Raw genomic sequence first — 23,646 nt, 5'->3', positions numbered from 1 at the left:
ACGAAGCTAAGAGATGCTCGGCCCGGAGCCGCAGGCTTCCAGGGTCTCCCCCTCCTGTCATCACCCCCGCTGCGCAGAGCATCCTTGGGGGCACGTGGGGGCCGCGTTCCTGACTCTCTGGACTCGCCGGGCCCCTGACGGGCTCTTCTCCCTCCCGACACCTGCCCGCTCCCGTCAAGCCAGAAAAACCAAAACAAAACATCCAGAGGGGCCACGAATGCAGTTTTATTGTTTTAGCTCCTTCATTTCTGTCATGGAATTGGAATCAGCAAAACACAACATATCCAGTGTCAGGCTTGTGATTTTCTGCTTCAAAAACTGGCAGATCTCACTATGAATCTTAGAGTGAACGCCATGCTGCTCCCACGTCCTGGTGAAAAGCCAGGCTTGGGGGACAAAACTAAACTGCTTCTGACGCGGGGATCGCAGTCTCCCCACACGAGTGCCTCCCGCCAGCCTCCCGCCCCGCCCCGCCCCGCCCCGCATCAGGGGGCCGCCCCGATGCTGTCACCTCTTCCAGAACAAGCCATTCCAAAGGGGTGCGGGGTGGAGAAAACCCTTCCAAGGCCAGGACAATACCCCATGATCACAAACAAAGCAACGAATACATCTGATTGCCAGAAAGGTCACACGACAAAGCCTCTAGAAAGCCAACAGCCAAACCGGAAAGATGCTCAACCCACACGGCAGGGGAGACCAGAGCGCTCAGCTTCGAGTCAGTCCCGCCCCCCAGGAAGCACTGCCAAGCCACCAAGCCAGGACCCTCACAGGCAGCTTAGACGAGAGGCCACTGTGCCTCCCTTGTCACAAGACAACGGGACTCAGCTGCAGGCCACGGAGAGCCTGGGGGTCTGGATACCCGCCCCCAGGGCCAACCAGACGCCAGGCAGCATGGGTCTGAGGACCTGTGCCTGGAAGCAATTCTCTGAAGGCGCAGGGAGGGAGGCCCCAACGCAGTGGAGACGGAAACTGGAATTCAGAGGCAAGGCAGCTCGAATCTGGGACAGAGGACCTGTAAAGAGGGAGCTGCACAGCTCACAGGATCTGCCAGGGGTCCTCTTGGGTCTTGGATCAAACACCAACCTGCAGGTGTGGGTGGAACCCCATGCACATCACATGAGTGACTTTTGAGGAAAGAACCATTCCCAGACCCCCGGGGATGAGCTGGGTCCCCCAGGCCAGCCCATGCGGGGAGACGTCACGAATACACAGCATGCTCAGCGTGGGCCCTGGGGGGGCCAACCTCGGAAGTGGGAGCGCGCCATCCCTCCCAGGGCCAGTCCAGAGCCGCCCCAATGAGCTCAAAGCCCGACCTCGAAAGGTGGACTTGACCCACAGCAGCTAAACTGCTGCCAGGGACAGAGCGACATTCTTTCAAGGAACATCGTGAAACTCAGCGCTCAACCGTGAAAACGTCACAATGCTGGGCACCTAGCACCTAGACATACTCAGTAGCGGGAAGACGTGGCCGTAAGCAGAAGATCAGTCAACAGAAGCAGCAGGAATGATGGAGAAGACGGAATTAACACAAAGGAAAACAATCATTCTAAGGACGCACCAGATGCTCAAGAATTTTTTTTAACAAGTATGATGAGAAGAGGAACAGAAGACATTTGTTTAAAAGGACAAAATGAATTTCACAGAGACGAGAAACACAGTATCTGATCACGGAAAATACTCAGCCTTGGGTTAACAGCGGCGCAGACAGCACCGGGCATCAGGGGGCGTGAAGCAGCGGGAAGAACCCACCCAAAACGAAGCCCGAGCACGAAGGAGCCCGGGGTGGGGGCTGCTGGCCGCGGGCCCGTCCAGCGGCCCGACACACAAGCACCGGGACTGCGGAGGCAAGGACAGAAGGTGCCAGGGAGAAACCCGAAGAAGTAACAGCTGGAAACTTCCAAATTCAATTAAAAAAAAAAAAAACTAAATGCACAGATCTAAGAAACGCCAAGAAACCCTAAAAGGACACACACACCCCTCCCAAAGCATATCATGATCAAACGACGGACAACCAGTGACGGGCAGGGAAGCCTTAAACTCCAGGAAGAGAGACGCGTTACGTGCAGCGGGGGAAAGGTGCATCTGTCAAGGGAGAGAAACCACACGGATAACTTAAGGGGGAAAACTGAATAGGAAAAATTACTAAATAGCAACAGGGGGTGGTCCACTAAGATATGGACGACTTTAAAGAACAGAGGAATCTCAGGTCTGGGAGTACCCCGAATCCCTCGGACGGAGCAGCCCCCAGACGCTGCAGCCAGAACAAGGCGCTCACTCAGCTGAGATCTGTCAAGGCCCGTTGATGGAAGGACTGATCCCAGAGGCGTGGACAGGGTTTGGGGACCAAGAAAAAGCCATTTCTGCCCCTGGGGCTGGAGCCAGAGGCACCCCCCCTCACCCCCCCAGAGGCGGCAGCCCTGCGGGAAGGCACTGCTGGGCTCCGGGACGACTAAGCCCCCAGGAGCAGAGGCGACCGCCTCCCACACCCCTCAGCGCCCCTCTGCTGCCCTCCCAACCCCCGCAGGGCGGGGATGACCATGGGCGCAGGGTGTCAGAGAGCCCCGCTCCCCCTGCCCCCAGGGAACACAGTGAACGAGGTGAGGAAGAAGGTCCAAGAAGAGATAAGCTAACCAGTTCGTCTGAACCACCACACGGATTTTTAAAAGCCCTTAAATTGGGATTGACATACTTTTCTGTAAAGGGCGGGACTGTGCAGGCCATCCGGTCTCCCTGGCAACCACCCCACTCGGCCGCTACAGCCCGACACCGACACTGACCCCCCAGTCGAGCAGGCGTGGCCGTGTCCCAGTAAAAATTTATTTATGGACACTGGAACTTAAATTGCATATGATTTTCACATATCTGGAAATACTTTTTTTTTTTTGATATTTTCTAACCATTTAAACACGTAAAAACCATGCTCAGCTCAAAGCACAGAAAATCAGGCCACAGGCAGGATCTGGCCAGCAGGCCAGTTTGCCGACCTCAATCTTAGACCAAGTCACCATCAAGAACAAACCCAATTTTCTCCTAAAACCAAGAATTCAAAGCAGATCCTTACTGAAAGCACGCCCTGCGCCAGGTGCAACGCTGACGAGGTCAGGCTCCTCTATGCGGACCGTGGCCAGGTCGCCCCCACGTGGCTCCTGGGCACCCCATTCTGTCCCAGGCCCACCCCCCCGTTCCTGGACTTCTCTGTCCAATCGGCCCCCAGTCTGGGGGGGCCCGGATGCCCCGTGTGGGAAGCAGCCCTCAGCAGCTCACGAACAGCTCTGTTTTCAGATCAGTGTTTAAAGTAAAACAAGGCACTTAGGAAAAATATGAAGCACCCAGCTTTTGATACACAAAACGATTTGTTTCCAAGTGCCCTGGGAAAGCCCACACCAAAACAGTATCTTCAAATCAAAAAGCGAATGTTTCAGTCACACACAGTACACTCATCACTGTTTTGCTCGATGTATTTCGGAATTAGTTCCACGTGTCGCTGCTAAACTTCCAGAAGCTGCAGAAAAGCTCATCTTTATGATCGGTGATTAGACTTCAGCTGACACGGCCGCTCTCCAACACACGAACAAGTTTAAATCAACATCACGAACACACACACCACCCATCCTCTCCCCGTGGAGCACGCGTCCAGCCAGGGCTCCCCCGTCCTCACACGTCCGCAGACAAGCCCACCGTTTCCACGACGTCCCTAGGGGGCACCTGAGCTATTTAATTCCTCTGAGGTCTCAACATGGAGGCCCAAGGCGAGGGGCTGCCTGCTGGGCGGCGTGGAGGACCACCCAGCAGACAAGGAGACAGGAGCACATGCTCCCCCGCGCTGCTGTGAAGCGGGCGCGGCCGGCACGGGAGGTGCTGCGGGACGAGCGGGAGGGACGGGGGCCACGACTGGGGGTGACATCCCTCCAGCGCGAAGGGAAGGGGCTCCGTCCGAGGCACTTCCGGCTCACAGGGAGCATCTCCAGTTCAGCTGACACACGGCACGACTTCCTTCAGCCAGAGGGGCTCTGGACTCAGGCAGAAGAGCCTCTGCTCAGTAGTTCTAGAGCCCAGGTGACGGCCCCCAGGCACGGGCTGAGGGCGGGACTGCCCTGCCCCCGGGCCCTCCGCGGCTGTGGGCTGTCTCGGGTGCCGCCCGGCCTTCACCTCCGCGGCCGGCCCGCTGGGCCTGGGGGGCAGGTCCTGCGTCGCTTCCTCTCCAGCTGCTGCTGCAGCCGCTCCTCCTTCCTCTTCAGGTACGAGGTCACGTTGTCACAGGTGGCCTTGTAGAGGCCGCTGAGGCCACTGTCCCCGCCAGCACAGCCTGCGCGGGAGAGGCAGGAGCGGGTGTCAGGAAGGATAGGGGGCTCGGGGCGGGGGACCCTCCTGCAACAGGGAGTGGACTTGGTGACCACCCAGTTCCCAGCAGGCCTGTGGTGCCTTCTCCAACACGGCCACCTCCCCGTCACCACACCTGGCTGGATCCAGGACTCGCGAAGGCCGGAGGGTCAATGGGAGACCAGGTTCACAGCCTGTGCCTGCATCCTGGTGCCCATGTTCCCTCGTGCTGGGGGTGCCCTCCAGCCTGCAGGGACCTGAATCCTGAAACCCCCGAGTGGCCTGGATGCAGCGCCGCCACAGGTGGACGTGAGCGGGAGCCGGAGAAACAGTGAGGTGAACAGCGTGCGTTGTCTGAACCGGGAAGCACATGCTATGCAGCAAGAGGCTTGGTTGGTGCTGAGGCTTGAGGAGCCGGACAGGCCCAGACCAGCCCCACGGAGCCCACCGCGCCCGGGCAGGAGCTCCCGGGCCCCCCCAGCACTGTGCACTCTCCACCCTGCCCCCCCTATACCGCCGCGCCCTCCTGGCTCCCTCCAACTCTTCTGCCCTTCGTGGTTTTCAAGGTCAGCTTCTCTTCCCCATGGGGCACCCCACCCCGGGGCACCACCCGATCACGCCTCCTCCACATCCGTGGCAACAGGCTCACTGATCTGCAGAAGCTCTTAGGACATCGAGGCCAGGCCCGGGCCGGCCCTGCATGTCGCTCCCACCCTGGGGAGGTCCAGACACTCCTGCTACCACTGCAGCCCCCTGATCCCAGGAGGACAGAGGGTGGGCACTACCTGTGGGGCACAGAGCCCACGAGTCCCACGAGGGGCCATGCACACCGCCCCTGCATAGACAGAAACTACGTTTGTCTCCCCAAGAGCTCCAGGGAACGACGTCCCACTGGAGGCCCGTCTGTCTTCGCACGACGTCTCCTGAGCAATTTCTTTGCGTGAAGGCACCTGAACTCCAATGCTGACCTAACATAGTCCCCCAGACACTTGCTTCAAGCCTGGGCCCAAGAGAAGCCGCGTGTCTAAGAGTCTGCCTTCTACCCACAAAGGCGGGGGTCTCAGCATTTACTGTCCTCTAATGGGGCCAACAGCGTGGCTCCCCCGGGCCTAGCAGCTGACTGCGGCGCGTGGCTCTGACCCCGTCCCCAGGCAGCGCAGTCGCCCTGATGAGGACTCACACCCAGTGTCTGTGCTGGGTCTCCACCTCGGTGCCCCACCCGCCCATGACCCCCCTCGCAGAGATGGCTTCCTGCCCGCCGGGCACCGTGTTCCACAGCCGCGCCCGCGTCTGGACGCCACCCTGAAGGCAGGCAGGCACCCTCACCTTCCAGCGCAGCCCAGTTCCCACGGAGGTGAGCAGAGACTCTCCTCACCACGGCACTTTCAGGAACAGCCTGAGGAGATGGAAGGAAACCTTCGTCAGAAGAGGGAGGGCCGGCCCCCCGGTGCTGCGGCCAAGAACGGGCAGCTCTGCCGGGGGGAGCCTGCCCTCTGCACCTGGAGACGCCCCAGAAAGCTCTGCATGAAGACCAGCCGCACAGGCACGTTCACTCTGGCCCAGGAAACCTGGCAGTAACCCCACCCCATCGTGAGGAAACGCAGGGCACCAGTGCTCATCGCGGGTGACCGTGCAGGGAGCCCAAACCATGAGCAGCCCCGGCGGTGGCGCCTGCTCACGGCTCCTTTTCAGATCAAAGTGCCTGAATGAGCGGTCGGGCAGCTGCAGGGTGCTCAGCCGCCGAAGACTCGTCGGGACGCGCCAGTCTGCAAAGGGCTCCGTGAGCTCCACCTGCCCCTCCACAGCACCCTGAGACACACCCGGGCCTGCTCATCCAGGCCACCTGCGAGGGTGGCCCCCTCGGTGTCCAGCAGGACCGCAGCCCCAGTTTGAGGCCGTGCTAAGCCTGCAGATGTTAAGGACACACACCCAAGGCTCACCGACCGTGGGCATCTGTCCTTAAAAGACGTGTGACCAGGAGTCACAGGGGAAATAGGCTCATGATGGCAATTCCCCACTGCAGGCATCAAGACACTGAGAACCTGGCCCGGCGCCCCAGCTGCCTGCACCCACGGCACAAGCCCTATGGCCACTGCCCCAACAGGTCACAGCCTCCGGCACCAACGTGACCAGGCTGGAAGGGGCCACAGCTGTCACCCCACCCCCGGCTTAGGGGACAGCAGGGGCCCAGCACGTCTCACCTGCCACTGGCCGCCCACAGGCCTGCAGAGCACGAGGGGCTCCTCGCGGCAGTCCTGCAGGACCCACAGCCCCTGGCCCTCCTCGAACGCCACGTCCCACACTCGGTGCTGGAAAGGCAGCTGCTGTCTGTACACCAGCTGCTGCCGGGGGGCATCGAGCTGGAACAGGTAGACCACGGGGAGGCTGCGGGGAGAGCAGGCACAGTTGCCACAGCTCCCGCAGGGCCCACTCAGCCCCGGGCCAGCCCCGCGGCATACCCCGGCCGCCACCCCGTGACACCCTGAGCCAGCCGCCGAGCCGCGGGAACCCTGATGTAAGTCTAAGTTCCAGTCTAAGTTCTCGGGCAGCAGAGACAAAAGGAAACGTGCGGAGAAGACGGCCGTTCCACGGGCAGCGCCACCATTGGGACACCAGGCGCGGCACCCAGCCACTTCCTGCCGCCGTTTCTACCCTCTGGCCCTGCACCCTCGTTCCCAGTACGAGCGAGGGCTTGTGGTAAGGATAAGTGAGAACCACAGGGGGCACCAAATACCTTTCCTGACACACAGACTATGCTCAGGAGGAAACAGCTGAATGGCAGGTGCATCCTAAACCCGCCTCATCAGCACCGCCAGCCCTCGGGTGGAATCTACCATTCCCGGCTGGGACTGACGGAGCCGGATCCTGCCACCACTGAGCCTCAGCTGGGGCTCTATCTGCACAGAGGACCTTGATGCTAGTGGATTCAAATACCAAGTAAGAAGCCAGCATAAAGAAAGGGCCGCCCACCCCAGCCCCCACCCACCGCCCGGCAACAGCAGCGCTCATCAAGTGACACTCACTGCAGGGAGGTCCAAACCCCCCGATTCAGGAGACGCAGGCCACGGGGCCAACGGCACAGCCCATCTACCCCTCCCTCGCGGGTCTGAGGGAGCCAGGAGCAATTCCGCGTGAGCCCACCTGTCGCACAGAAGCGCCACGCAGTCCTCCTGGCGCCAGTACGTGATCCTGGACACGGCAAACCTCTGAAAGGAAAAGGCAGTGGCTTCAGTGATGTCCCATCAGGGACCCGACGCCGGGCTGCTCTGCTCAAACAGAGAACAACACTGACAGCCCTCAGGTGTGGTCCTCGACGGGCAGAGACAGTGCAGAACTCTCTGGAAACCAGTGCAGGCCCAGCTCACAGGTGACACATGGGACAGACAACAGAGCAGGTCCGTAGCATGTCTCCAAGGCCAAGAGAACCGGTGAGAAAGTGAGGAGGGCGGAGAACACAGGGAAGAGAGAGGAGTTGTCAACCATGGGCAGCTGTGTGCATGCTGACGCATCCCAGGGTCAGAGCCAGGAGTACAGAGAAGAAACAACGGGAGGGGGCCACGCACACCTCTTGGGGGCTCCCAGACGGGAAGTGCGAGGTCCCGAGAAGCCCCCAGGCTCGTGCAGGCGCGGGGCCAGACGCAGGGCCAGGAACCTGCTTGTTCCGGGGTAGGCAGGTGGTGCAGGAGGGCGCAGATGTGAGGAAGGCAGTGGAACAACCACACCTCTTCGCCACAGCTCCAAAGGGGGCCCCAGGGCTGCAGAAACCCAAGGGGGAGGCACCCGCAGGGGCGGCCAGAGTAGCTGGAGTCCACTGACCTGGAGGCCCCTGCAGCCACTGGGCTGGGGGCCGCGCTCTCAGGGTGCACAAGAGAACCAAGAAGCCGAGCCAAGGACGAGGCTGGAGAGCCCTTCAACTCACACCTAGGACTCATCAGATGCACGGGGAAGCTACGTCCAGTGGGCTGCCACCCCGCCACTGAGACACCAGCCCTCGGCCAGCTCTGCAGACCCTCCCTCCCCACCAGGCCAGGTGAGCCTCTGGGAAGCTGGCAGGGATGCCCTCATGGACCACCTGGACCAGAGCTGCACAGGGCACCCATGTGGGAGCATCAGGGCGGAGAATCCTGCTCCCCTGAAAAATCTCCCTCACAAAGGCCCAGGTACCCTGACCTGGGGACAGACTGGCCAGCGTGTCATTCTGGGACATGAGACTGACCCCCAACAGGCAGAGGGAGAGAACACTTGGTGATCTCAGCTCCCTACCCAGGCACCACTATTTCTTCCATTTCCCAGCAGGACTAGAGACTTTTCTGTAAATCAGTGGTTTGAACAGCAACACAGCGAGATATAAATTACTTTCCACTCACGTGACTAGGTACCTTCAAAATCCGAAACACGTGATTTCTCCTGAGCTGGAAGAGGTCTGTGTTGACATCAAAGAGCCGTTTCCAATGTAAAAGGATTTTCCCACAGGACCCCAGTGACTGGAGAGGTCCCCACCAGCCCCTGGTAAACCCCAGACAAACGTAAGGTTACCTTGTCGCCCCAGGGCTCCGCTGGCTCCTGCAGGCTGGTCAGGTGACAGCAGTGCAACTGGCGGCCGCTCCGGTACTCCCAGAGCCTCAGGGTGCGGTCCTGCACACACCAAGGACGGTTAGCAAGGCGCCCCAAAGCACCCAGGCCCCACCAGCTCAGGAGGGTTAACTCGGCGACGACCAGTGCGCCCTTCCCAGCTGAAGGCTCTCTGCTCTTACTGACGACTGTGCAGTCATGCACATCAGGAGGAAAGGCCCCGCACAGCAAACGGGACAGGACACAAGACACCCCGTCACGTGCAGGTCAGAGGCCACGTCTGTGGTGCTCGGGCTGGAAGCACATACACACATGTGTACACACGCATGTGCCCATCAACGAGAACGCATCCACACAGGGAAAAACATGTGGGACTAATGAGTGTGTGACAACTGTCCACTGCACGGTTTAAGAGCGGGTGATGGGGACGTCCACTTGTTACCCGTGAGAGCGTCAACCCGAACAGCCTCATGTGGGCTCCAAAATTACAGATGCAAAAAGGGGGGATTTATCAGGAACAAGACGAGGATGCTCACTCTCGCCACTTCTATCCAACACAGCGTTGGGAGTCCCGGCCACAGCAACCAGACAAGGAAAAGAACAGGAATCCAAACCGGGAAGGAAGAGGTAAAGCTGCCCTGTTTGCAGATGATGTGATTTTATACAAGGAAACCCTGAAGACTCCACCAAAAAAACGAGATTATAATAAATGAGTAAAGTTGCAGGGTACAAAATGTGCAAAATTCTGTTGTATTCCTATACATTAACAACAAACTAAAAGAGCAATTAAGAAAACAACCCCATTTACAACCGCATCAAAAAGAATAAAATACCTAGGAGTAAATTTAACCAAGGAAGCGAAAGACCCGCACACTGGAAAGCGTGAGGCGCTGTTGAAAGAAACCGAAGATACAAACAAACGGAAAGATAATTCATGTTCATGGACTGAAAGAATTAACGTTGTTAAAATGTCCATTATTACCTAAAGCAACTGACAGGCAATCCAGTCTCTATCAAAATCCCAATGACACTTCTCACAAAAATAGAACAAGCCCGAAAATTTGCATAAAACCACAAGGCCCCAAATAGTCAAAGCGATTTTGAGAAAGAAAAACAAAGCTGGAGGCATCACACCCCTGATTTCAAACTACACTACGAAGCCACAGAAATCAAAACAGCATCGTATTGGCAGAAAAACAGACACACAGATCAATGGAACAGAACTGAGAGCCCAGAAATAAACCTATGCATATGTGAACAATTAACTTACAACACAGGAGCAAAGAACATTCCACAGAGAAAGGACAGTCTCTTCAATAAACAGTGTGGAGGAAACTGGACAGCCACATGCAAAAGGATAAAACTGGACCCCTATCTTACACCAAACACAAAAAAGAACCTGAAACATATTAAAAACCTGAATGTAAGACCTGAAACCATAAGACTCCTAGAAGAAGAGAACGTACAGGCAGTACATTTCTTGACACTGGTCTTAGCAACATCTTTCTGAGTATGTTTAAACTAAAAAGCTTCTGCACAGCAAAAGAAATAACCAAAGAATACAACTCAACAACAAAAAAACCCGGGCAGAGGATATGAATAGACATTTTTCTAAAGAAGACGTACGGAGGGCCAGCAGACACGTGCAGAGATGTTCAACAGCACTAATCAGGGAAGAGCAAATCAGAACCACCACAGCTCATGCAGGGTCTGCAGACACACACGGCTTGCATGTGAAACAGATGAGCGACAAGCGTCCACTGTACAGCATGGGGAACTACGCTCAGCATCTTGTAGGAACTTATAGTTAAAAAGAATACAGAAACAAATACGTGGATGTTCCTCTATGATTGAAGGATTGTGCTGTGCACCAGAAATGGACACACTGTAAACTGACTGTACTTCAATAAAAAAAATACATACATACGTACATAAATATCTTATAATAAACTGTAATGGAAAAGAATCTGGAAAAAAAATGTATGTATATACATAAGTGAATCACTGTGCTGTACACCTGAAACTAACACTGTAAATCGACTATACTTCAATAAAAAATAAGATTAAAAATAAAACCACAATAGCTGTGAGAAGGGCTACTATCAAAAAGACCACAAACAGCAAGGTTGGCAAGGATGTGGAGAAAAGGGAGCCCTGTGCACTGCGGCTGGGAATGCAAATTGCTGCAACCACTCCTGAAAACAACATGGAGGTTCCTCAAAAAATTAAAACCAGAACTACCACACATATGATCCAGCAATTCCATTCCTGGGAAGAAAAACACTAACTTAAAAAGCTACCTGCACCACTCTGTTCACTGCTGCATTATTCACAACAGCCAGGAAATGGGAACCACCCAGGTGTCCATCAACAGATGAATGTGGCGTGTGCACACACACTGGAACATTACTCAGCCATAGAAAAGATGGAATCTTGCCATTTGCAACAACATGGATGGACCTGGAGGGCATTATAACAAGTGAAGTCAGTCAGATGGAACAAGACAAACACCATGATTCCACTCACATGGAATATAAAAATAAACAAACCGAACAAAAACATGTAGATACAGAGAACAGAGCGGTGTTACCAGAGGGGAAGGGGTGGGGGGCACAATGGGCAGAGGGTCAACTGCACGGTGACACGCGGAGACTAAACTTTTGGCGATGAGCACGTGGTAGCGTGCAGAAGGCAGAATACAACGTTGTACGTGTGATACTGACACCTGATAAGCCAACCCAAAGAAACACTTGTGACAACACTCATTAGGATGGAGGGAAACAGAACTGTGCATCTACGGACAACAACCAGACAGGGAGTGAAGGAGCTGAGCCCACACCAGCATCCAGCACGGGAAGACCCCTCCCGCGGAGCGTGGCCCCGTTACTACAACAGGCACGCACAGGCCACGTGCGCCTGCGGGGCGAACACTGAGTCGAACGAGACAGAACTTCTGCCTGCCTCGTGAACACTTTTAAGTGACCAAAACAACACAAGGAAAAGTGCGGGAAGGGTAGAGCTCAGGTGAAGCGTGTGCTTAGCATGCATGAGGTCCTGGGTTCAATCCCCACTCCCTCCATTAAAAACAAATAAAATAACTTTTTAACAATTAAAAAAAAAAGAAAGAAAATTAATGTCCACCGAACAGCTGGCAACAAGAATCTCTGGGTACTGGGATGCAAGTATACATATCTTGCCATGAATAGAGCAGACATGGAGACAAACACGTGTCTGCAGGTGTTCCCACTGACCCCAAAGCCCTCTAGGGGGCAAGGGGTGTTAGTGAGCGGGCCCTCCAGGACTGAGACAACCACAGGAAACGTCAACACATCCTGAGATACGGGGAACATGAGGCCCTGGCCTCAGGGACACCAGATACTCGCAGAGCCACAGCCCCCCTAAAAAAAGTGAAGAAGGGGGAGCCGACCCCCACGGAAGAAAGAAGGGTTGACCCAGATGGACTGTGGGTCCCCACAAGGAAGCAGCCCGGGGCCCGACTCCACCACCCGAAGCGCGCACCGGAGGGCAGGAACACGAGGAAACGCCCAGGACTATGGACCTGAAGACTCAGAGCAGAGCCGCTGGCCACGCAGGGGACTCACATCAGGCCCCGCCAGCCCCACCCCGTCTCCATCACCCTTCAGAGCAGTGGGTGAGAGGGTCCCCCTCGAAAGGGTCTGAGAGAAGGGAGACCAGATCCCACACAAAGGACGCAGACTCAGAACGGCCTCAAACATCTCAAAAGAAAAAGTGGGGAGAAAACCAAGCCAACTGAACAGAAAACTCTGCAGCAGCTCCGTGAAGAGCTCTGGGGAGACGTCTGAGCAAGAACCACGCCCCCACCTGCAACCAAGCGCTGGGAGCAGAGAAAGGGCACGTCCAGAAAGCCAGCCTCCCAACACGCATGCTGCCCGCGCCGCCAGGAAGCTGCCAGGCGACGTGCCCCCCAGACCAGGCAGGGAGCGGGGCAGGGTGCCTTCAGGAGACCAGGAGACTGCCAGCAAAGCAGGGTGGGCAGAGGCAGGAACGCACCGCCTCCCACGCAGAGGACGGGAGCTCCAGTCCCTTGGTCACCCCTGTCGTTTGGACACTCAGGCTGCACAGCTGAGAGCTCCAGGGCCTGCCTGGAGTGGGGGGGTTCCGTCCTAAGCCGTGGAGCAGTACCTGACTTTGCAAACCAACCACACGCTCTTAACAAACTTGCACACCGCACTTCCCAGCACGCAGGGCAAACCACACCATGCACGCCCAGGCGGCCTGTGGCCCCGGGACCCAGCGCCAGCCCCACTGTTCCTATAAAAAGGAGCAGAAGCAAAATATTGAACCTGACACAGTTAAGTGCTGAGTTCAAAGGTGGTCAGTGCACTTTTCCACATGCCCGAGTATTTTCTTTTTTATTACAAACGAGGTGCACAGCAAAATTCACAAAACCCGGCCATCTCTGGGAACTCTGCGCACGTTTATTTCTTCTCCTGGCTTTCACAGGACCATATGTTGCCTTGAAGAGCAGGAAAGCAAAACCCGTGAGAAACCACACGTGATGAAGGAAACGGGAAGTGGTGCCCCCAACCCTGGAAGGAGAGGACGGGGGCCCCCCTCCTGGCCCACCCCAGGCCCCTGAGCTGCACAAAAAGCTACTGCACAAAAAGGCAGGGTGTAGGGAGGGGGCAGAGCCTCTGAAAAGAAGGGAAGAATCAGGCCCTATTAGTAATTCAACACCTGCGCTTCAGCAAAAGGACTGCTTAGTGAGCCTTTCAAAGATTATTCCTTAGCGAAACGTGCCTTAGTCACCCAGCGGGTCCAGCTTCAGGCCCCGGCGGCTGTGCTTACGCAGAACATCCGCCAAGGCCAAGTGCCTCGGGCCCTCCGTGTGCTCACAGCCCCGCGGTCCCTCCAGGATTCACAAAGGGTGTCCACTAGCTGTCTGAACTGAGACCCCGGTGCTGTTACAAATGTAACGAGCCCTCAGAAGAGACTCCAGGCATACCCGTTCCGCCTCAGTGCGCACACACGCTCACACACACACACGGGCGCGCACGCACGCACAACCCGGAAGCGAGGACCAAGCCCCAGCCAGTACTGAGGACCACAAGCACCATCTAGTGGACGGCCACCAGGAGAGGGACATGGTGACTTCGGAACCACAGCTGAGAACAAAGACAGGCTGGTAGCCGGTGGGTAGAGGACCCGGGGCGCGCGCAGGGGGGCACTTACCCCGGAGGAGGACAAGAGCAGCTCAGGGTGGCCAGGCGCCACCAGGATGCGGCTCACGAACCTACGGGTGAGAGACGGGGTGAGCCGGTGCCGCGGGGACCCCCCAGAAACCCTGAGCAGCCGCAGCAGCCTGTCACCACGTGGGGAGCACGCCCTGTCACCCCGGGCCCGGCTGCTCCCCGGCCACTCAGGGGCCGCCCGCACGCACTTCAGGGACATGGCCACCGGGCGAGGGCCAGAGGGCTTGCGGGTCATAGGGACTCTGGAAGCTGATTTACCAGACAACCGAATAAAAGCCAAAATACACTGTCATGAAGTATGAACCGAGCCAGCACTGACCTTCTTAAAGGTCAGTTTTTACATTCCGTTCAAAATCAAGGGAACAGGAGCAATCTCAGAACTAAGCTAAATCCCCCCAATTCTTCCACTGCCTCAAATGACGTCACTTAAAACATTTCAGCCAATTAACAAGCTAAGCACTTCTCCTTTGTACAAACTGTAATGACTCTTTTGCCTGAAGAGGGCGGTATTCTTCAGAAATGCCTCCCTCACATAACGTCAGAATCCGATCCCTGAGCCAGCGCTCGCTTGCCAGGCGACAGGGTCACAAAGCCAGCGAGCGCCTCGGTCCTTAGCGACGATTTGATTCTTAGACCCTTTAAATTACTGAAGCATGTTCCTCGCCCTCAGCGCACCCCCTACTGAGCGCCGCCCATTGCCAGGCCCTGACAGGAGGGGCAGGCCCTCCGGGGACAGTCACTGAGCAGAGAAGGGTGGGTTGGGCAGGGGGCCCAGGCTCCAGCAGTGGCAGGGCCAGCCCGTCTGCAGTGACCACGAGTGGGGGACCGAGCCCTCAGCGCCAGCGAGACAACCTCTGGGAAACAGGTTCTGAGCAGGGGAGGGAGGTTCTGCAGGGAACCTGCTGACAGAAAGCAAACAAATGCAGGCATGGGCTGCACTGGCCGGTCCCCTCCTCCCAGGAGGCGCCTCCCGCTAGCCACCAACCACCCGAGCTGAGGGGTCCACCCGCCTCTCAGACCTGAGCCTCCCTAGGGGACGGCGTGCAGCAGGGAGACTCACTCAGTGTGTCCGAGGCAGAAGGACTCAATGTTGTGCGGGGCCGTGGCCCAGCTGACCCGGATCTTCTCATCCCGGTCGGCAGTGAGGACATAGCGGTCGTCAGGGCTCACGGCCTGTGCACAAGGGTGAGAAGGGACAGACCACAGGTCAGGAAGCCAGCTCCCCGCCCCCCACCCCATCTGCATGCCAGTTGCTTCCGGGCACCTGTCTGCTCAGCACAACCCCTGCCCACCCTCACCCACTCCCGTCCCCAGGATCACCTTCCTTTCCTCCCTTTCCCGTGTCCCTGTGTCCAACCAGTCACCAAGTCCTGGTGACCTGTCCTTCATGACCCTTGCTCGGGCAGGTACCCACCACAGCCCCGCCACTCCCTGGCTGCAGCCCGGCCCTCACTGGGCCTCTCGGGGCCTCTGGGCAGGGCCAGCTCCTGGCTCTGGGGTTAGGGTGCCAGCTCTGCCCACACCATCTCCCTGACCTGGGCGGCCCTCACGTCTAGAACCGCCCAGCCAGCCCCCAACCCAACCGTCTCCTTTCAGCCTGCTCTCAGCTTCACTGGAATCTGTCCTGGGGGCCCTCCTGCCCACAGGTCTGCCGGGGCTGTCCCCACCATACGGGCTGGCCTCACCGCGAGTGCACGGGGGCCAGGCCACCCACATACCACATCCAGCAGCATTGACAGGTGTCCGAGCTCAAGCCTGCCAGGGCCATGCTGCTCCAGCACTGGGAAGGAATAGACGTCCCCGGACTTGTCCGCCACCAAAACCTTCTCCTCAGAGGCTGTGAACGTCAGGGCCGTGCACCTCCTCACCACGGTCCTGGAAGGCCAGACGCCTGCGGTCGGCTCACAAGGGTCAGCGCCAGGCCCGCCCGCTGACCTGCAAGCCGTCAGTCCCTTGGCTCCCAGCCACACGGCAGTTACCAAAGATAGAGCCAAAAACATAAAGCAATTACAAGAGCAATTACAAGAAAGGGAACAGAGCCGATGCCTGAGACAAAATTTATTTTCCTAATACTTTTTTCTTTCAAACACACGGGAACGGCAGACCCGAGGTAGGGGGTATTTAGATGCCCAGCGTGAAGCCCTCCCACCTCGGCTGTGACTGTGACAACGTCCTCAGAGAAGGCAGGGGCTGTTCCCTGACCTCTGGGCATCCAGGGAAGACAGCGTCCAGCTTCACAGCCACCAGACGAGCTCCAAGCAGCAAAGCCACAGCACAGCCACCAGGGGGCCCTCCCGCCCCGCAGCCTCCCACCCCACCGACCTCCGTGCCAACCCAGGGCTGCTTCTGCGCCTGGCCCAGGTCCCCACACGATGCTCACACGCGACACCTGAACACAGGGAAGGCTGCGATGCCAAGAGCCGGGGCGGACACAACACGGGGCGGCCGCGAGATTGCACTGGCCACCCTCCGGGGGACGACTGGAGGGACAGTCACGAATTCAAACTCTCAATCTGGAGCTGCAAGACCTGTCACATCTGTGAGCCAGTCCAATAACAATGTTGGCCGTGAGGCCAAGATGACAGCTCACGCCCGGTTTGTGGCATCAGGGGGCGCACAGCCCGCCCACTCTCCAGGGCCAGGGCTTCGTGTACCCTCCTGGTTACTGCTTTCCACTCCTACTAGGATGTCTCCCAAGTTGTGAAATGTGCTCTCCACAACAAGGCAGCTCCATTTCTCACTTTACACTAGAGACAACCGAGACCTTTGCTTCACAAAACACAAAACCCTTATGTTTATCTACACGCGGGGCCTCGTCACAGAAGAGCCAGTCCTGGCTTTCCCGGTCACCCGAGGGCTGGGAGGGGACCTACCGTCCCCATAAAAAATTCACATCTGTGCAGACGGCACCCAGCTCACAGCAGCTGGAATTCCAGATGCTAGCTTGAAATGGAAACTGACACATAAAGGAATGACATCCCGAACACGAGGACCCACAGGCCCCCGCAGGGCTCTCAGGAGGGACAGGAGGGCAGGGAAGCAGGCGGGAGGCCTGGCTGTGCTCCCCACTCCCCGCCGGCACAGGCTCGGCTGCAGCTCAACCGCCTCCGCTCTCCGGCTGGTGCAGCCCCCGCAACAGTAGCGGCTGCAACGTGATAAACCCAGGAAAACAATGACAAAAAGGGGTAATTAGGCTCCAGGGCAACTTAATCAGAATTTCTTGGGGTGAGCTGTAATTTAAACAAACGGCCTGTGCTGCGCTGCAGCCACACGTCCGCACATACTGCCTGGTAACCAAGCAGCTGCGCGGGGCATGGCTCAGGGCTGGGGGGAAGCAGGGCAGGGGCACCAGCCTAGGACCGTCCTCCGGGAGAAACGGGCGTGGATCCCAATGAGCTCATGCACCTGCCCCAGGCGGCCCCCTCCCATCGGCTGGGGACCGAGGAGGCGCGGTGGCACTCTGAATCTCACCCTCTTGCCCCCTGCCAGCAGGGGTGCTTCCCACTTCTCAGGCTAAATTCAGGCAACGATTCCAGGATGCAGCTCAGCTATGTGGAGCGGGTTTGGGAGTCAGGGTCCCAGGGCGTCAGGTCAGATGGGGGCAGGTCGTGGGACAGGACAGTAGGTGGGCTGGCTGCACTGCTCCAGCGGGAGGGGCCCTGGGGGCACCGATCTCTAGCCCGCACACGGTCTGGGGCCTCAGCACTTTCCCTCCCTCCACCGAGTCACTCGGTTCACGGCCCAGGCTGGGCTCCTCAGGCCCCCCAGGGCCGAGAGGCCTCTGAGGTGAAAGCGGGTCCTGCAGCCACTTGGGGGCCCCGCCAGTGAGATGCAGGTGAGCTGCGAGTCCAGGAAAGCCCTGACCTGAGCTGGACATCAGATGTGCCAAGGGTGGTGGTGTGCTGAGGGGCCCGAGCCCCAGCAGTAAAGGGCCGCCAGGCGGGAGGATGACGTCCTGGACCAGCAGGGGGGGCGCCCAGTGCACGTCATCGCCCCGTGACACAAGCTCACCCCCCTGGCATAGCTCGCCCCACCGAGACGCAGGCTCACCTTGCTCTCCTTCTCCAAAGGCTTAATCGGAGAGGCGAGGCGCTGAGCTCAGGGAAAATGTAAAGGAAGAGGCAACGGGAGAAGTGTGCCCCTCCCACTGCCCGGGCCCGTCACCCCGCCACCCAGCAGCTGCCAAGCACCATGACAGAGGCCCTGAGCCTGTGACCTGGTTCCTCTTCATCAATGACACCGTCTGTCGTCTGTACCACCTGATGCAAGCCTTTCCTATGCAGTTACCCTGCAGATGTCAATTTAAAAGCCAAGGCAAACACACCAATTAAAAGGGAAAAAGGCCCGGCTCCAAGACTGCTGATGTGCACAGACCCGAGTGTTACCAGGTCTCAGGTGGAAACAGCCCCCAACACAGTCTTCCCCTCAGTCCGACACCCACAGACCTCGGCAAGGAGGGACCCAGGACCCAGGTGCATACGTGACCAGGCATCTGGACACCCTCCCTGCCCTGTGCTCAAAGGGACCTCGCCTAAACTCTCTTACTGACCAGCCCGATGACTCATGGACCCACATGGGTCGGGGCCTCTCCCTCCTCCCCTGTCAGACCCCGAGTGTGCCAGAGCCCTCTAAAACAGTCAGAGCCCCCAGGAGCCCAGGGCGTGCCCTCTCCAGGAGCAGAGGCCTGGGAATTAGGACCCAGGGGTGCAGGCAGGCTGCGAGGACATCCCTGTTCCCAGCACCAAGAGGCTCATCCAGTTTCCCGCTCCACACGCCACACCACCAGACGGCCGGGCGAGAGCGCAGCCGCTGTAGACGGACTCACTTAACACAAATAGGGAAACCCACGTTCCCCAGCAGATCATCAAATGAAAAAGGAGCCACTACTCCAGTGGGAAAGCAAACGGTAAGAGAGGACAGCTCCTGAGACACAAGGAGCTCAGGCTGAGAAGCTGCTCTCCTCACGCGTTAGCAGGAGAGCGCGCAAGGCCGTTTCCCTTCCATCAGGCTGCCCGAGCCCAAGGCTGGGAGCTACTCAGCGCTGTCGTGGGCAGGGGTCAGGGAGGCACTCCGACGCTCTAGGGGTGAAGGGAAGACCCCTGGGAAGGCAATGTGTGATCATCTACCTCATTTACAGATGCACCTGTCTTTAGACTTGGCAATTCATTTTTAGCAACTTGTTCAGATAAATGAGAAAAATTTTATCTGTACATGATAATTCACTGAAGCACTTTTTGAAAGAGCAAAATAAGTGAAACGCAAGTGAGAAATGTCCATCGCGAGAGAGGGTCAAGGAAACTCGTGCAGACCCCCAGGACAGGACCACAGGCAGTTTCCACCCTTTCCCAAGTGCTGGCCAGCAGTGGCCTTTCCACCACCGGCTCCAGGTGTGCCTCCAACACGCCCTTCAGTCCCGGAAGACCCCCAGGGTCTCCTCTGACCCCGGCCTGACCCCTCAGGGCCTCTGATCACTGCCCAGGTCCCCTTGCCAACCTAGAGGGTCAGGTATGGATTTACGATGCCCCTGGAGGGCAATCAGAGCTCTGTACATCATGAGGCATCCACAGCCCAGGCAGAAACAATCAGCCTGCATGTCCTCAAGGTACCCCAGTGGCTCTAGGACCTTCCAGAACACAGCCAGACGCTCACAGGCCGGCCCGAGGATTAAATCAGTCATCACAAGTCAAACACTCAAAACAGTGGCTGGCACATAACCGGTGCTACGTGTTAGCTGCTTATGCTAGCGTTACTGTCACTACTGTCACTGGCATGCAAGTGTAAGCTGTGCGTTCGACATCATAATTATGCAATGTTAGCATTTCATACCTGACACTCAGACATTGCCATGGTTTTGTACGGAAAAGAATCAGACGCTTACTGTCATCGGTTAAAGCAAAATAGCTGCCAGACTTGGAGAAGGTGGACGCCAGAATCGTGTCAGTCCCCTTATCCTCGGGCTGTCCGTCGGCCCTGAGAAAGAGAGGAGACAGGTCAGGACTTCTCCGAGCAAGCAAGGCTGCACCCCACAGGCCAGCCCTGTGTGTTTATAACGTGAGCAGAGGTAGAAAGGGTAAGAGGTTTGTGCAGCCAGAGTATAAAACGTATTAAAGGGTCATGGAGGAGTTAAAGGTCACTCTACCTTTTAAGGAGAAAAGTTAATGAAACGGGAAAATCTCTCAGCACAGACACCAGAATCCCAAGAGCTGTGCTGGAAAGACCCTCAGAGATCACATGACCCACTCCCTCACGACATGAACTAGTCCAAGACTAGAGGCAGGAATTAAGTCATATTAAAAAAAAAAAAGTAATAAACTGGGCCACAAAACCAATTCTTCTGAAGAAAACCACCACACAAAATGATCATACTCTGCCTTTTTTAACTTTCACCTAGCTCCAGTTAATTTCATAATACATTGTATATTACATAATACATACCTGCTGTCAATGTATTAAAAACTGCACTGTGTCATTTCAAAGTGCCAGTAAAATAATTAATCACTGGCAGAAAAGAACTTAAAGTATTTTTAAAAGTGCTAACATTCCTAATGCCTAATCTGAACGTTAGTTAGTCCACGTTTCCTTCCTGAGTGGCACCTGGTCTACCCACACAGCAGCAGTGACAGAAATGAAGAACCCGCAAGTAAGACAGCGATTTTCTTCTTAAAACCATATGGGCCCATGACTCAAACCTCGGACTGCGAACCAGCCCTGAAGAGGCTTCCCCGTCATCTCACCCTTTATATTCTTGTGACTCCTTTTCCGCAGTACTGCAATCATATATGAAGAGGCTGTCATCATCACTAAAGAAAAATAACAAAAATATTTTAAGGGAAGCACTTTGTTAATAAAAATGGTCATTTCTTTTCTTTTTATTTTTTTTTTTGGCCTGGACCAAAAAAGTATTTCCATACTAAGGAGCTTATCCACAAGAAACTGTCTCCATATGTTATTTCAGGAACAGCTAAGGAGCTTTATTTGCTTAACTTACTTATATTTGCCATACATAACTAGCATGGTTCTGTCCATCAGGTAAGTAAAATAAATGAGGACAAAAACTCAACAGGAAGTAATAATACTGTTTTTTCATGCACCAGAAAACCTGTGCAAGATGGTTAGGTTAGAAGAAAGCATGTTCTGATGTTGAATTTTCAGTGGGTCTTTTGCACTCAAGTTTAAAACTGCCATTTCTTGTTTAGAAAAATGTCTCATCTGCCCCCCAAAAAGTTCCCATGGCTGCCAAGCACTTACCAATATAGAAACCACCCATCTTCCCTATTAGACCCCAAGCCCCCCCACCCCAGTGCCTGGCAGAGACATCTTGGTACAAATTTATAGGCATAAGAGACTGCAGCCAAACTCTTTTCATGTGAACACTGTAGTGCAGAAAGAGGAGTAGTCCTCCAAGTCAGAAACTGCCAGCCAGCCACCAGATTCCCTCAAAAGGTCTACTGAAGCAAGCAGATGAGGTCTCATTTGCCCATGTCTCACTGTGGCATGTGTTAAGACACCAGGAGGCTCTAAAGCAAAATAATCTGGGACAAACGACAGGCTTATGAATAAATTTGTGAAGTCTAAACTTAACACGGAATTGTATTTCTGAAACCAAACGGTGAACAGAGAGCACAAGAGAACACATTTACATTTGACAGACATACCGTCTGTTTCAAGTTTGAGAGAATCAACCCTACCCAGGAAAAGAAAACAGAGGGCAGAAACTGACTGCTGCTAATACACACGAGGCTCCTGGGCCAAGACTACTCGATGAACAAACATCTACTGACTTTAAATATCCAGGGAACGATAAGGAAGGAGCGGGAAACTAGGGATAAGACCCTCCGGCCTTGAAGGGCAAGTCGGGCGGGTAGATTTTGGATGTGGCGGGGATGAGGGAACAGGCACCACCGCAAGAAGGAGGCGACAAGGAGTGCGCCGAACACGTTCCTGAGAGTAAACCCCTCTCTCCATGGGAGGTCAACGGCTTCCTTTCTCCTCACACACCAGACCGGGTCTGACCGGCACCCCCTAGACACCGCACTGGCCCAGCCAGGCCCGCGTTTCCCCCGGTGACCCGGCCCCCGCAGAAACCGGAAGTGTCCGGCGCTGACCCCGCGGAGAGCGCTGCAGACCGGCCACCCAGGGCGCGGGGCCCAGGAATCGGGGCAAGGAGCGCCCTGGGCGGGTCTTGAGAGAAGGGCTGCAGGCAGCCGCGGAGCTCCGCGGGGTCACCCCAGGGCGGGGTCACCCGAAGGCGGCGCGGGGGCACAACCGCGGCCTGGACGCCTGCTCCATGCCCAGACCCCTCACCTGCTCGAAGTGGAAGTGGCCATAAACAGGCTGCCGCCCCGCACCACCAGCGCATGTCCGCACAGCTCCAGCCCCGCGGAACTCGCCATGTGCCCGCCCGCCGCGCCGCCACCCACGTGCACCGCTCAGCGCCTCTTCCAGCGGGCGCCGGCTAGTGACGTCACGCGCATACGCAGCGCGGTGGCGTAGTCCGGCGGGCGCGCCAGTCCCGGGCATGCGCAGAAGGCGCTCTCTCGCTTCATCCTCCCATCCGGCGTTTGCGCTCTGGTGGCTCCGGTTGGTCGTGGAACAGATTTGTCCGGATGGAATACACTTGCTTGTTTAGTGCTCGTCTCTGCCTCCGGACCGGGCAGGGCCGGTTCTGGGTCTCTCTCAGCCTGTGGCTGGGCGACTTGGCTCTTAGTAAATATTCCTTCAAGAAACGAGAGGGTGTGAGTTGTATACGGGTCCGGGACGTGGTGTCGGGTGCGTTCGGAGGAGGGCTCCGAGCTGAGGTCGCTGGGGGGAGCCCGCGTAACCCCTGCACTTAGGTTAGCGGGACACGCCTGAAACGCAAAGCCTCTCAGCTGCTATTTTTCAATCCAAGATGGGGCTCTTTTCCAGGGAGTCACGCGGGATGATTTCTCGGGACTCGCCGCCCCCACATACCACACTGCTCATCTGATCACTAAACCCTTCTGGACGCCCCATCTCCATGGCCTCCGCCACGGCACAGACCACAGCAATCCCGCTGCTCGCTGGTCTTACTTCCGCCTCGTCCCTCCCACGGACCCCACAGATCCACTTTCCACGCTAAAGCCAGAGAGAGCTTTATCAGAACACAATTCCAATCACTCCATCCCCCTGCAGAAAATCAACAAGAGGCTTCTCGTTGGCCTTAGTACATAATCCAAATCGTAATCTTCCTCTATGAAATACATGTGGTCTGGCTCCTACCTACACCGCAGCCCCATTCCCTACCACGCCCGGTTTGTTGTCCGTGCGCTAGCTCTGACTGCCCCTCCAGTTCATTGGCACAATGCGCTTACTAACCACGGGGTCTTAGCACGTGCTATTCTTTAGCCAGAAGTGTTCTCCCCACACCCTGTCACTTTACTGCCCCTAGTTAATTACATCACCCCATTTCACGCAGTGGAGACATCACTTAATCAGGAAAGCCTTTCCTGACTCTCCATTATCTCCATCTGCAGCATCTGTTAATCTGTTTAATGTCTGT

The 23,646-nt window shown here is 56.6% G+C and overlaps 1 protein-coding gene across 2 annotated transcripts; it reads right to left on the bottom strand.

Annotated features, from left to right (window-relative positions):
- Positions 1-201: 201 nt before the first annotated feature.
- On the bottom strand, positions 202-22,671 carry WDR4 (WD repeat domain 4). Of its 2 annotated transcripts, XM_032457799.1 has the most exons (11): positions 22,431-22,671; positions 20,861-20,926; positions 19,953-20,096; positions 15,845-16,001; positions 15,187-15,299; positions 14,107-14,167; positions 8,857-8,955; positions 7,462-7,526; positions 6,522-6,705; positions 5,647-5,716; positions 202-4,306 (listed from the first exon to the last, which is right to left on the bottom strand). In XM_032457799.1, exons 1-11 carry the CDS (start codon positions 22,517-22,519, stop codon positions 4,146-4,148), a joined length of 1,209 nt encoding a protein of 402 aa, XP_032313690.1. In that variant the 5' UTR covers positions 22,520-22,671; the 3' UTR covers positions 202-4,145. The 2 variants fall into 2 exon arrangements, with proteins under 2 accessions (XP_032313690.1, XP_032313741.1); XM_032457850.1 differs by lacking the exon at positions 22,431-22,671 and having other exon boundaries at positions 20,005-20,096; positions 20,861-20,907.
- Between the last annotated feature and the right edge of the window lie 975 nt (positions 22,672-23,646).

The sequence above is a fragment of the Camelus ferus genome, chromosome 1 (assembly GCF_009834535.1).
Source record: "Camelus ferus isolate YT-003-E chromosome 1, BCGSAC_Cfer_1.0, whole genome shotgun sequence".
NCBI lineage: Eukaryota > Metazoa > Chordata > Mammalia > Artiodactyla > Camelidae > Camelus > Camelus ferus.
The sequence above is the reverse complement of the archived record's forward strand: the minus strand, read 5'-3'. Positions and strand labels throughout refer to the sequence as shown.